This window comes from Eumetopias jubatus, unplaced genomic scaffold (genome assembly GCF_037043125.1).
Source record: "Eumetopias jubatus isolate StellerSeaLion01/CBP00866 unplaced genomic scaffold, mEumJub1_p1.0 scaffold_3, whole genome shotgun sequence".
NCBI classification, from domain to species: domain Eukaryota; kingdom Metazoa; phylum Chordata; class Mammalia; order Carnivora; family Otariidae; genus Eumetopias; species Eumetopias jubatus.
Genome location: NW_028274809.1, coordinates 90,440,598 through 90,455,883, shown reverse-complemented (window position 1 = coordinate 90,455,883; position 15,286 = coordinate 90,440,598). Strand labels below are relative to the sequence as shown.

The following is a 15,286-nucleotide window of genomic DNA, read 5'->3' as shown; positions in this document are numbered from 1 at the left end:
TTTCTTAAAAGTGGTGCTTACGACTCAATCATGTTTTAAGATTTTATTCAGTATATAGTCCTCTTCAATGAGAAAAAATCCATATTATATTGAAATCTTTATAAAAGCATTGTTTTAATCATACTTTTATTATTTCATAGATAAACAAAAAGTCTACAAATTGAACTAAATTGTATTATTACTGTTGATTATTATAAAAGATTTCCATGAATTTTAATGAGTACGATTGGTTTTGTGGGAATTCTTACACTTTACAACTTAAATCAATATTACTAGATATTTAAATAAATTTTACTAGTGTCAAAACATGTAGAGATCACACCTACAATACTTCCCAAATTACATATCATAGACTGTAATTTTATAACCTTTTTTAATACTATAAAAAGTCCTTATGAGTGTGATACCATGTTTATTACATGTGTAATAATTTTTAAATGTTGATAGGTCTTTGGTATAAGTGAGAATAAAAATTAAAGGAATTTCTTCCTTCACCTCACAGAAATGTCTCCTGCTTCAGTTTGACATCATCTTATGACTTATTTTCCTGAGAAATAGTTTTTGTGATTACTTTAATAACCAAGCATTCCAACCAATCGATAAGCCATTTATTTACATAAAATGTCACTTGAAAATCAATATTTTCTATATTCTCTCCTTTAAATTATATCCTTAAATTTAGTTTCCAGTATTAACATTTTTGATCAGGAGTACTTTGAATTGTCCAAATGATTTTAATGATAAGAAATTTAAGTACAGACTTAATAACTACTGATACTAATTTGTAAAAATGTTTTTCTTGCTGTCCCTTTTTTATTAGGTGAGTGTGGTCCAAGATTCAGTAAATATATCAGGACATACTAATACAAATACTTTGAAGGTGCCTGAATGTCGACTAGCAGAAGATTTAGGTAATCTCTGGGAAAACACAAGATTTACAGATTGCAGTTTTTTTGTGAGAGGACAAGAATTTAAAGCTCATAAATCTGTACTTGCAGGTACTTTCAACTTTTGGGTAATATTGTACATTTTTCCCATAAATCTATGCATTAAATAATGATGCATAATCTTGTTACAGCTCGATCCCCAGTTTTTAATGCAATGTTTGAACATGAAATGGAAGAAAGCAAAAAGGTAAACATGGTTTAAAGGCTAATATTTAATTTGTGCTAATGTAGAATAGTGAAATGTATATTTTGAAAGTAATGGTGCATGTTACATTATGCATTATGCATTGTTACATTATGTTTTTAGAAACAGAAGGATAGGAAAAAAATGTGTTCTGTAGTAGAACAATAGATGTAGCCTAATGTGGGTGAATATTCCAAATAATAGCTATTTTGTTGTCCATCTGGTGGCAAACTAAGTGGGTAGTTTTTATCCAGAAGAGTGGTTCTGGTCCATAGCTACTTGAGAGTTTCCTGGTTAAGATGTTTATTCCTCTTTTCTAGACTATGCGTTGATTTTGGAATTCTGCATTCTTTTTACCACTAAAATAAGATATTTATTAGATGTTTAAAAAACGATATAAATTACATCAATGTTGTTATATATTTAATCAATATATTATATCTTTGGTTTTCCCAAATGTTTCTCCTTCACCTGTCATCTTGAAATATAGTCAGATTAAAGATCAGAGATTGATTCTTTGCTGGTTGCATTACATGTGAGCCTTCATGCTCTAACTGGGTAACTCCAAAGTTTATTTATGTGGCTCTCCTTCATTCTTTCTGTAGAACTAAAGGCTGCAGCAAATAGCTGCTTTCTTTCCTTGGGTTGTTGTTCTGCCAGGTACTATGATTAGCCTTCTGATCACTTCCACATGAGGAGACATGAATAATGTCAAATGTTATTGTCAGCAAAGGGTCAGAAAAGTTTGGTATTGTTTAGTGTTAGATGTTTAAGCTTCATTGATCCCGAGAGAAACCAAATACGAAGTTGTAGGAGTAAAAAAGGAATTACTACTCATTGGACTCAAGTGTGTTTTGAGCAAAGAGGTAATTTGCCAGTAGATAGTATGACATGTCATTTTTGCAAAAGGAGAGTTCCAAGGTAGTGGGCTGTGGAATTACTTGACATACCTGACCCAACTTTTGCTTAAAGCTGGGAATAGTACCATTGGTTGTGGGGTCTTAGGCATTGTACTATGACCTTGGAATTCAACAAAGAAAATGTTAATAGCTGTCTTCTTCTAAGATAGAGGTTAAGAACTGAATACGTGTATTTTGTTTGGCCTAAAGGCTTTCATTTGTTTTTGTTTTACTCTTTATAATTGAGAAGTTGAGGTTTTATATACCTACATGGTAGTGCTTGACTGGGTATACTTGTCCTGTTAGACTTGCCTGCTTCACTTTGCCTGCTTAGCTTACTGAAGATTTACTTACCTCCATTTTAAAGTAGAGTTTAAAATAGAGCACTTGGGTGCAGATTTAGTTAAATTATTATCCAAGTTTCACTTTGGTTCATTTGTGCGTGTGTATGTTCTTTGAGTATAACTTTTTTATGTTGTTTTCAATATCAGAATCGAGTGGAAATAAATGATGTAGACCCTGAGGTTTTTAAAGAAATGATGAGATTCATTTACACAGGAAAAGCACCAAACCTTGACAAAATGGCTGACAACTTGTTGGCAGCTGCAGACAAAGTAAGTAATTAGGTCTTAAAAAGCTGAAAAATTTCCTCAAGCTTATTGTATCTAGAAAGCTGTCATCAAATGAAAACCCCAAATAACTTAAAATATTGAAGAATTAATTTGTACTATTTATAGATGGCTCTTGAGCTTATTATGAAATAGCATACAGTGAAGATATGGAAATGAGATTTAATCAATAAGGCATAAAAATATCTGGAACTAGTTAGAACATATAAAATAAAATAATAAAATAAAAAAGAAGAAAATATTGGATTTTTTTCTAACTTAATTCCCTGTATTCAGAGATTTATTTTTTAACAAGATAGCATAGAAAAGAGAAAAAATTGTTAATTTTATGATGTTCTTTTATAACGGTGATTTCTTTTTTAAAAAAAATGCATGTATTTATTTGAGAGAGAGAGAGAGCACACGCACCCATGAACAGGGGTGGGGAAGGGGCAGAGAGAGGGGGAGAAACAGACTCCCCGCTGAGCAGGGAGCCCAACATGAGGCTTGATCTCAGGACCCTGAGATCATGACCTGAGCCGAAGTCAGATGCCCAAACAATTGAGCCACCCAGGTGCCCCTATAATGGTGATTTCTTAAAGTTTGAGAAACAACGCAAAAATACCAGAAAATCTCAAAGCCAGTAGTTCTCAATCCTGTAAGCATATTTGGAGGTTTTTCTGAAAAGTATTGATGTTCATGCCACTTAGGTCCATGCATATAATATGTAAGTTTATGCATATGCCTATGTGTGTGAATATGTGCATGTATATATACATATATATACATACACAACACACATACTACACACAGAGAGGGAAAGAGAGTGTGATATTGTACTTTTTTTAAAGATTTTATTTATTTGACAGCACAAACTGGGGGAACGGCAGAGGGAGAGGGAGAAGCAGGCTCCCTGCTGAACAGGGAGCCCAATGTGGGACTCGATCCCAGGACCCTGGGATCATGACCCAAGCTGAAGGCAGACGCTTAACCAACTAAGCCACCCAGGCACCCCAATATTGTACTTGTTTTGTAAAATATTACCAGTGGGGCCATTACCAGGCCAAGTGTATATAGAATCTGTTTTTTTTTCCCACCAAGTTGTTATTTAAATTCCGATTAGTTAGCATACAGTGTAATATTAGTTTCAGGTGTACAGTATAACGATTCAACAATTCCATACATCACCTGGTGCTCATCACAAGTGCCCTCCTTTATTCCCATCACCTATTTAACCCATCCCCCCACCCACGTCCCTTCTGGTAGCCATCAGTTTGTTCTGATTTGCCTCTGTTTTTTTTTCTCTTTGTTCATTTGTTTTCTTTCTTAAATGCACATATAAGTGAAATCATATGGTATTTGTCTTTTTCACTTAACATAGTATTCTCTAGCCCCATCCGTGTCATTGCAAATGGCAAGATTTCATTCTTTTTTTGGCTGAGTAAAATTCCATTCTCTCTCTCTTTCTATTTTATATATCTATATATATCTATATATATAATATCAATCACAACTTCATTACCCATTCATCCGTCGATGGACACTTGGGCTATTTTCTTAATTTGACTATTATAGATAATGCTGCTATAAACATCAAGGTGCATATATCCCTTTGAGTCAGTATTTTTGTATTTTCTATTTTTAACTTTTTGAGGGGATTCCATACTGTTTGCCAAAGTGGCTGCACCAGTTTGTATTCCCACCAGCAGTGTAAGAGGGTTCCCCTTTCTCCACATCCTCACCAACACCTCTTGTTTCTTATGTTGTTGATTTTAGCTATTGACAGATGTGAGGTGGTATCTCATTGTAGTTTTGATTTGCATTTCCCTGATGATCAGTGATGTTGAACATCTTTTCATGTGTCTGTTGGCCATCCATATGTCATCTTTGGGAAAATGTCTGTTCATGACTTTTACCCATTTTTATTGGCTTATTTGGTTTTGGGGTGTTGAGTTTTATAAGTTCTTCATATATTTTGGATTTTAACCCCTTACTGGATATATCATTTGCAGGTATCTTTTCCCATTCTGTAGGTTACCTTTAGTTTTGTGGATGATTTCATTTGCTGTGCAGAAGCTTTTTATTTTGATGAAGTCCCAATGCTTTTGCTTTTGTTTCCCTTGTGTTAGGAGACATATGCAGAAGGAAGTTGCTACGGCCGATGTCAAAGAGGTTACTGCCTGTGTTCTCTTCTAGGATTTTTGTGGTTTCAGATCTCACATTTAGGTCTTTCATTTTGAATTTATTTTTGTGTATGGTATAAGTAAGTGGTCCAGTTTCATTCTTTTGCATGTTGCTGTCAAGTTTTCCCAGCACCGTTTGTTGAAGAGGCAGTCTTTTTCCCATTGGATATTCTTTCCTGCTTTGTTGAAGATTAATTGACATATAGTTCTATGTTCATTTCTGGGTTTCTATTCTGTTCCATTGATCTCTGTGTCTGTTTTTGTGCCAGTACCATACTGCTTTGATTATTACAGCTTTGTAATTCAACTTGAAGTCCAGAATTTTGATGCCTCCAGCTTTGCTTTTCTGTTCCAAGATTGCTTTGGCTGTTCAGGGTCTTTTGTAGTTCTATATAAGTTTTATGATTGATTGTTCTAGCTCTGTGAAAAATTCTCTTGATATTTTGATAGGGATTGCATTAAATGTGTAGATTGCTTTGGGTAATATGACATTTTAACAATATTTGTTCTTCCAATCCATGAGCATGGAATGTATTTCCATTTCTTTGTGTCATCTTAATTTTTTTCATTAGTGTTTTATATTCTTCAGAGTACAGGTCTTCACCTCTTTGATTAGGTTTCTTCCTAAGTATCTTATCGTTTTTGGTGCAGTTGTAAATGACATTGATTCTTTAATTTCTCTTCCTGCTGCTTCATTATTCGTATATAGAAATGCAACAGATTATATGATGACTTTGTATCCTGAGACTTTACTGAATTCATGCATCAGTTCTAGCAGTTTCTTGGAGTCATGTCTTCTTCAAATAGGGAAAGTTTGACTTCTTCCTTGCCGATTTGGATGCCTTTTATTTTTTTGTTGTTGTCTCATTGCCATGGCTGGAACTTCCAGTACTATGTTGGTGAGAGTGGACATCCTTGTCTTCTTGTTCCTGACCATAGGGGAAAGGCTCTCTGTTTTTCCCCCAATGAGGGTGATATTAGCTGTGGGGTTTTCCTATATGGTCATTGTATGTTGAAGTCTGTTCCCTCTAAACCTAATTTGTTAAGAGTTTTTTTTTTTTATCATGAATGGATGTTATACTTTGTCAAATGCCTTTTCTGCACCTATTGAAATGATCATATGGTTCTTATCCTTTCTTTTATTAATGTGATCTGTCATGTTGATTGATTTATGAATACCAAATCACCCTTGCAGCCGAGGAATAAATCCTACTTGATGTGGTGAATTATTTTTTTAGTGTATTGTTGGATTCAGTTTTCTAATATTTTGTTGAGGATTTTTGCATCTTTGTTCATCAAGGATATTGGCCTATAGTTCTCCTTTTTAGTGGTGTCTTTTTCTGGTTTTGGTATCAGGGTAATGCTGGCCTTCCAGAATGAATTCGGAAGTTTTCCTTCCTTTTCTGTTTTTTAGAATAGTTTGAGAAGAATAGGTATTAACTCTTCTTTAAATGTTTGGTAGATTTTGCCTGTGAAGCCATCTGATCCTGGACTTTAGTTTGTTAGGAGTTTTTTGATTACTGATTCAATTTCTTTGCTGGTTATCAGTCTGTTCAAATTTTCTGTTTCTTCCTGTTTTAGTTTTGGCAATTTATATGTTTCTAGGAATTTATCCATTTTTTCTAGGTTGTCCAATTTGTTGGGCATATAATTTTTCATAATATTCTCTTACAACTGTATTTCTGTGATATTGGTTGTTATTTCTCCTCTCTTTGTGATCTTATTTATTTGGGTCCTTTCTCTTTTTTGATAAGTCTGGCTAGAGGTTTATGAATTGTATTAATTTTCCCCAACTCCTGCATTCATTGATCTGTTCTGTTGGGTTTTTTGTTGTTGTTTTTTGTTTGTTTTAGTTTCTGTATCATTTATTTCTGTTGTAATCTTTATTATTTCCTTCCTTCTGGCTTTAGGCTTTGTTATCCTGTATCTAGCTCCTTTAGGTGAAAAGTTAGCTTGAGATTTTTCTTCCTTCTTGAGGTAGGCCTGTATATTGCTATATACTTCCATCTTAGGATTGCTTTTGCTGCATCCCAAAGGTTTTAGACCATACTGTTTTTACTTTCATTTGTTTCCATGTATTTTTTTTTAATTTCTTCTTTGATTTCTTGTTTGATCCATCATTGTTTAATAGCATGTTTAACATCCTGTATTTGTGGTCTTTCCAGATTTTTTTCTTGTGGTTGACTTGCAGTTTAATAGCATTGTGGTCAAAAAAGGTGCATCATATGATTTTAGTTTTCTTGCATTTGCCTCTTTATGGGCTAATTTATGATTATTCAATTGTTGTATCTTGTTGGATTGTTCCCTTTATTATTATATAGTGTCCGTCTTTGTCTCTTGTTACAGTCTTTGTTTTAAAGTCTAGTTTGTCTGGGACGCCTGTGTGGCTCAGTTGGTTAAGCGACTGCCTTCGGCTTGGGTCATGATCCTGGAGTCCCGGGATCGAGTCCCACATCAGACTCCCTGCTCAGTGGGGAGTCTGCTTCTCCCTCTGACCCTCTTCCCTCTCATGCTCTCTGTCTCTCATTCTCCCTCTCTCAAATAAATAAAATCTTTAAAAAAAATTAAAAAGTCTAGTTTGTCTGATGTAAGTATCACTACTCTGGCTTTCTATTGACATTCATTTGCATGTTAATTTTCTCCATCCCCTCACTTTCAATCTGCAGGTATCTTTAGATCTAAAATGAATCTCTTATAGGCAGCATATGTGGGTCTTGTTTTTTTATCCATTCTGATACTGTGTCTTTTGATTAGAGTATTTAGTCCATTTACATTCAAAGTAATTATTGATAGCTATGTATTTATTGCCATTTTATTACTTGTTTTGTTATTGTTTCTGGAGATTTTCTCTGATCCTTTCTTGTCTTTGTTACTTTTGGACTGTCTTACAAAGAGTACCCTTTAATATTTCTTACAAGGGTTGGTTTAGTGGTCAAGAATTGCTTTAGTTTTTGTTTTTCTAAGAAACCCTTTATCTCTCCTTCTATTCTGAATGAAGCCTTGCTGGATAGAGTATTTGTGGCTGCAGATTTTTCCCATTCAGCACTTTGAATATATCATGCCACCCTCTTCTGGCTTGCCAAAATTTCTGTTGATAATCTCCAGCTAGCCTTAGGGGTCTTCCTTTGTAAGTTAAGGACTTCTTTTGTCTTGCTGCTTTTAAGACTTTTTTTTTAATTACTATATTTTGCAAATTTAATTATAATATGTCTTGGTGTGGGCCTGCTTTAGTTGATTTTGATGGGCGTTCTCTATGCCTCCTGGATCTGCAGGTCTTTTTCCTTCTCCAGATTAAGGAAATTTTTATCTGTTATTTCTTCAAGTAAATTTTCTGCCCCCTTTGCTCCCTCTTCTTCTGAACTCTTAGAATAGGAATGTTACACATATGATGGAGTCACTGAGTTTCCTAAGTCTGTTCTTATGCATAATTCTTTCTCCTTGGTCAGTTTCATTATTTTCCATTATTTTGTCTTCTGGTTCACTGATCTGTTCCTCTGCTTCTTCCAGCCTGCTGTTCATTGCATCAAGCCTGTTTCTGATCCTGTTTATTATATTCTTCATCTCTGATTGATTCTTTTTTAATTCTTTATCTCTGTGGTAGGGGTCTCACTGATTTCTTCCATTCTTTTCTCAAGTCCAGTGAGTATCCTTATGATCATTGCTTCTATTCATTAGGCATTTTACTTACATCTGTTTCACTTTGATCTCTGGCCATGGCCTTATCTTGTTCTTTCATTTTGGATAATTTTCTCTGTCTTCTCATTTTGTCTAAGTCTGGGCCTGCTTCTCTGTGTTAGAAAAGCCAGTTATGTCTCCTGTTCCTGAAAGTAATGGCCTAATGAAGAAGAGGTTATGTAGTGCCCAGGGCCTGGCACTTCCAGGGAGTGTTTCCAGTGTGTTCCGCATGCACTGTTGTGTTCTGGCTACTCTGTCCTTTAGGCCAGTTGTCCACAAGACTCTCCTTGCCTGAGGGAGGCAGTATTTCATCCCTGGATGTGAATATGGTGAGTTTTAATTAGGTGTGCTCTCTTGCTTGTGAAATGAGACCTGACACCACTTCATCCAGAACTGAGGCCCTACAGAACTATGGGCAGGGTTTGTGCTAGTTTTCTGGAGGAATGGCCTGCTATGCTGGGACTGATGGAATCTTGACTGAGAAGGGTGGTCCTGCTAGAGTGCAAGGGAGTGGGGCTTGATGTTAAGAATTAAGGCAACCAGTGTCAGTGTAGTGCTGGCTCTGTATTTATGCTGAGGGGTGGGCGAGTTAACTGGCACTGGCTAGCTCCTTTGTTCTAGGAGAGGTGTCACTGTGAATGCTGCCTCTCAGGGATACTCTCAGAGAAGAGCAAATAATCTTACCCTTATGTGTCCCAGACATTCTTCAGATAGCTGTTTCCACACAGCCTGCCCCTGGTTTCTTTATCTGCCTTCTGTCCAGGAGCGGGGCATTACCCTCTGAACTCTATCCCAGCCAAGCCCACAGATCTTTAAAACTCTAGGCTTTAAGCCCCACTTGTTGGAAGATGTCATGAAATTCAGGTCCTCTCATTTTCAAGCCAGTATTTTTGGGGAAACATTCCCCTTTGCATTCCCCTGTGTGCTCCTCTCTCTCTCACCCTTCTCCACGACCGCAGCTACCTCCCCTCCACAGCACCCACAATCCATTCTCCTCTAAACCAGGTCTCCACACTTCCTACCTTTATCAATGTGGTCTCTTCTCTCCCTTTAGCTGTGGAGTTTGTTCTGTCAGTCTTCCAGTCTATTTCTGGGGTATTTAGGATGATTTGATAGTTATCTAACTGTGTTCATAGGACAAGAAGAGCCTAGAGTCCTCCTACTCTGTTGCCATATTCCTCTCAAGCTGGAATCTATTAATTTCTTATAACTGCACATGAACCCAGAACTATCTCAGTAAAAATTTAAATTAAAAATGACATTTGCAGTAGCATCAGAAATATCAAATATATAGGCATATATCTGGCAAAAGATGTCAAAAGACTGAACTGATAATTATAATATATTGATAAGTGAAATTTCCAGGTACTACCTAAATATAAATGGAAAGAGAAATATTGTTCATGGGCTAGTAGTCTCAATATTAAAATTTCAATTCTTAAAATTCACTAGTAGAGGGGTGCCTGGGTGGCTCAGTCATTAAGCATCTGCCTTCGGCTCAGGTCATGATCTGGGATCAAGCCCTGCATCTCCCTCTCCTACTCCTCCTGCTTGTGTTCCCTCTCTGTGTCTCACTCTGCCAAATAAATAAAATGAAAAAATAAATAAAATTCACTAGTAGAACCAGCATGTCCTTAGCAGGCTTTGTTTTGTTTTGTTTTGTTTTGACAAGTGGATATAAAATTTACATACAAGTGCAAGAACCTAGAACAGTCAGATAACTGAAAAAGAAGATCAAAGTAGAGAGCTAAAACTGCATGGTAACAAGACTTAGTGAAAAGCTTCAGGATTTAAGGGGCACCTGGGTGGCTCAGTCGGTTAAGCGTCTGCCTTCAGCTTAGGTCATGATCCTGGGGTCCTGGGTTCAAGTCCCGCATTGGGCTCCCTGCTCAGCGGGGAGCCTGCTTCTCCCTCTCCCTCTGCTGCTCCCCCTGCTTGTGCTCTCTCCCTCTCTCTCTCTCTTAAATAAATTAAAATCTTCTTAGAAAATAAATAAAAATAAATTAAGCTTCAGGATTTAAGAAGTGTTGTATTGGTTACAAGATAGACAACTTACTGGAACAGAATGGAAAGTACAGATATAGACTGTCACACTGATACCTAATTTTTGATAAAGGTGAAAAGACAGTTCAGTAAAGAAGGGATTGGATACCTATATACCTGAAAAAAAATGAACTTTTTATATGAACTTCAAGCCAAATACAAAAAGTAATGCAAAATGGATTATGAATCTAAAATTTAAAACTTTGAGAGAAAACATAGGATAAAGTCTTCACAATCTTGTTTTAGGCAAAGACTTCTTAGCTATGACACCAAAAAACATAATACATAAAAGAAAAATTGATAAATTAGGTAAGAAAAATTTAAGAACTTCAGAAAACACAGTGAGAATGAAAAGACTAGCCACAAACTAGGAGAAAATACTTTGCAAAGCATATATCCAGTGAGCAGCTTTTATTCAGAACATAGCTACTCAATGGCTTTATTTATTTATTTTTTTTTTACAATTTACTTATTTATTTTAGAGAGAGAGAGCACACAAGCAGGGGGAGGGTCAGAGGGGGAAGGAGAGGATCTCAAGCAGACACCTGAGCATGGAGCCTGACGTAGAGCCTGATCTCATGACCCTGAGTTCGTGATATGAGCCGAAATCAAGAGTTGGGTGCTTAATTGACTGAGCCACCCAGGCACTCCTACTAAGGGACTTTTGTACTCAAACTATATAAAGAACTGTCAAAACTCAATTACAAGAAAACAATATTATTTCTTTTTTTTAAAGGAAATATGTATTTACTTTTTTTAAAGATTTTATTTATTAGAGAGTACATGAGCAGGGGGGAGGGGTAGAAGGAGAAGCAGACTCCCTGCTGAGCAGGGAGCCTGATGCAGGATTCGATCCCAGGATCCTGGGATTATGACCTGAGCCAGAGGCAGATGCTTAACTGACTGAGCCACCCAGCCACCTAACAATGTTATTTCTAAAAATAGAGAAAATATTTGAATAAACACTTTCTGAACTAATGTCAGTTAATATATCAAAAGATGCTCAACATCATTAGTTACTAGGGGAAGGTAAATTAAAGCCATATGAGACATTTCTACGCATGTATTGTAATAGCTGAGATTACAAAGACCATATTAAGTATGGTCAAGGATGTATAAGAATTAGGACTCTCATACACTGCTGAAGGAAATGTAAAATGTTACAACCACTTGGAAAGATTGGTAGCTTCTTAAAAAGTTTCACACTTGTGATCTAGGGAGTCTACTTTTTTTATCCAGGAGAAAAGAAAGCATATTCCCATACAGTGACTTGGATGTGAATAGAAGCTTTATTTGTAATAGCTAAAAACTGGAAACACCCAAGTGTTTTTCAGCAGAGGAATTCAGAAGCAAATGTGGTATGTCTATACGCAATGGGATATTTTTTTAGCAATAAAAAGCACTGAACTGTTGATAAAATGGCAAAGACATGCATAATCTCAAAATACGTATGCTGAGTAGAAGAAGCCAGTCAGAAATGAGTACAAATTATATGATTCCATTTGTAGAAGACTCCAGAAAATGCAAACTACAGCAGGAGAGAGCCTATCAGAGGTGTAGCCTGGAGTGGGGTAAGGGGAGGAATTCAAAGAGGTTGGAAGAAACTTTTGGGGATGATGAATATGTTCAATGTCATGTTTTAATGATGGTTATATGGTATAAACTTATCAAAGTATAAACTAAATATGTGCAGTTGGCTATATATCAGTTATACTTCAATAAAGCTGCTGAAGTCATAATAACTAAGGTGGTTATCAATGATTTTTTCGGCTTTATAATTCATTCTTCAAGACTGAGCAGTCGCAACATAGAGTGTACTGGCTGGTACACTTTGGCGTTTTGAGAAAAATTCACTCAAGAGTATTGAACAAGAAGGGTTTTTTTTTTTTTTAAAGAAAACCCTGTTTTTAAAATTGACAGTATGTATTTCGCACACATTGAAATTTCCTAAAGCAAATTAGTCTTTCTCTTGAATTCATTTCATTTGTACTTTCTTAATACTAGGTTAAAATAACTTTAAGACTTTTTTTTATTCTCAGTCATAGGGACACCTGGGTGGCTCAGTCAGTTAAGCATCTGCCTTCAGCTCAGGTCATGATCCCAGGGTCCTAGGATCAAGCCCCACATCTGGCTCCCTGCTCGGCAGAGAGTCTTCCTCTGCTCCCCTCCCCCCGCTCCTGCTCTAGCGCTCTCTCTCTCTCTCTCTCTCTCTCTCTCTCTCTCTCTCAAAAATAAATAAATAAAAATCATCTTTAAAAAAAAAGACTTTTATTCTCAGTTCAAAGTATAATGTGCTTTAACTTTATTTTCTAAGTTACAGATATCAAGTATTTTCTAAATTACAAATACCAAGTATTTAAAACTTGGTAGTTTGAGTAAATGTTTAATTGTTATGTTTTCCTTTTGGATAGTATGCACTGGAACGGCTGAAGGTCATGTGTGAAGAGGCTTTGTGTAGTAACCTCTCAGTAGAAAATGTTGCTGATACCCTTGTCCTTGCAGATTTGCACAGTGCAGAACAGCTGAAAGCACAAGCCATAGACTTTATTAATAGGTAAGCTATGCCTGTATTTCAGTGGGCATGACACCTTCAACATTTTTACACTGGACTTTTTTTTAAGTATGTTTAAATCTTCAATGCAGGTGCAGTGTACTTCGACAGCTTGGGTGTAAAGATGGGAAAAACTGGAACAGCAAGTAAGATGACATCAGTTTCTGACTTAAAGTTGATCTGCATACATGAAATTAAGTGTTTGCATAGTCTTTTGCTCATCTGCAATAAGTATGAATCCAGATATTAGTTATATGAAGCAAACTGCCAGTTATTTTAAAAAATAATAATTTGACTTAGTGGATTCTTGAGGCTGTGCTCCCTTGTGGATCAGCTTCTAATGTGAACTGGGATCTACATTTTAATTTCTTAAGCACATATGCTCATAGTATATAGCTGAGTCCAGGTATTTCAATGGCTATTGGAGAGCTTTTCAGAAAGCATTTCTAAAAATGTGGGAAATACTCATTTTATCCTCTGAGGAGTGTTCCCTCCATATTTGCCTAGAAAATATTTACATTTGAATGTTCACCCACTGCTTCTGGGTTAGCCAAGTCCCTTGAATCATATGGTATTTTAGAGTAGCTGTTTAGTATTCCCAAATCGTTCAAATTGTTCTTTCCTTTCCCTGGTAAAACTGTAAGAGGTGTGGTAGTTGTTCCATGTTTCTAAACCTGGGCCTTCTGGATATGAACTACTAGAACTTATATTCCCTTCTTATGTTTTCTTCTCTCATTTTTAGAGTGATTTGTCTACTTTTTGTAATTTTTCAGAGTCAAAAAAGGTGAAGACTAGATAGTTTGAAGAATTTGCACCTGCTTTTGATTAGTTTTTACCTGTAAACCCTTTGATTCCATTTTCACGTATTACCAAAAGTTGATATAAGTGAAAAAAAGAGTTAGAGACTATGAGTGTTGACCTAATTACTTCCCATTGTTTTCATCTGTGACTACTTTTAAGTTATTGGTTGTTTTCTATATTGGTTAGTGTGTGATAATACATTATCTTCATGGCATTTGATCCTAAAAAAATCCTTTTGATTCTAAAATATAATTTATTAGCAGTAAATGATAATTTTGTGATCCTTTGTTCTTAGCCACTTTCAAGTTCTAGTTTTATTCTGTTAAGAAAATATTTTACATTGTACAACTTTTTTCACTGTAAAAAAAATGCCAGTTTATTTCACATCCTCTGGAGAAGCTGTTGTATATACAGACCTTCAGTAAATATTTGTTGAATTAAATGAAAATATCAGATATATTAAGAGGTATCTATTTAATTCTGAACAATTAGTTAAGTTATAAACATAATGACATAGAGGTAATATGATGTCAGGCAAATTGAAAAAAGTTATTAGCTACTGTTTAATTCCACAAACATTTACCTAGCATCTGTTGTGTCTCAAGCACCATGCTAAGGAGTTGCATATAAAAACGATTAGGAAAAATCCTTCTCTTGAGAAATTTATCTGATGATAAAAGCTAAGTACATGAATATATTATTATAATGTAGTAAGTAATATAATAAAGGAAGATATGTATAGGGCACTGGATAAAGGCTGGATGGTTTTAGGGATGGCTTCCTGGAGATGACATCTGAGTCTTTAAACACGAATAAGAATTAGCAAAACTAAGAAGGAAATAACAGGCATTGTGAACAGAAAGGATAGCTCAATCCAAAGTATAGAAGCATGAAGCAGTAGGTGATCATTCATTTGACAGATACTTATATTTATTACACAGTAAATACCCTAGGCACTGTACTTATACAAAGAATATAGTAGTGAACATGACAAATGTTCCCCCTGCCTTCATGCAGTTTAGCAGGAGGCAAATAGGAATTAGACAAGTAATTGAAATAAAGTGTAACAATAGATAATGTATAGCATACCCATCCAAGCATATAGCAAAAAGAACCTTACCTAAACTAGGGAAAGAAAGCCTTTTTGAGGAATTACTGAATAAACACCTGAAATATTAGTGGGAGTTACCCTGGTAAAGAAGAGGAAGTGTGAAAGTCTATCCCACAAAAAGGGAATCAATTGTGCAAAGTTTGGGTGATAAAAAAGAACAATATAGAGTCAGAGTGAGGTTATGAGAAGAAGCTAGAGAAAGCAGGCAGAGATCAGATCCTAGAAGGCCATGTAAATAACATTGAGACTTTCAGACATTATTCAAAGAGAAATGGGCATACAGT

The 15,286-nt window shown here is 35.7% G+C and overlaps 1 protein-coding gene across 3 annotated transcripts in view; it reads left to right on the top strand.

The window, feature by feature from the left end:
• The window catches only part of SPOPL (speckle type BTB/POZ protein like), a 64,886-nt gene that overhangs the window by 44,161 nt on the left and 5,439 nt on the right, over positions 1–15,286 (top strand). For 2 of the 3 annotated variants that reach the window (XM_028101326.2, XM_028101327.2), the window contains exons 6-10: positions 821–998; positions 1,079–1,134; positions 2,522–2,644; positions 12,951–13,093; positions 13,183–13,236. In XM_028101326.2, coding sequence (XP_027957127.1) covers positions 821–998; positions 1,079–1,134; positions 2,522–2,644; positions 12,951–13,093; positions 13,183–13,236 — 554 coding nt within the window. The remainder of the gene's footprint in view (positions 1–820; positions 999–1,078; positions 1,135–2,521; positions 2,645–12,950; positions 13,094–13,182; positions 13,237–15,286) is intronic. The other variant, XM_028101328.2, reaches the window with a different exon arrangement.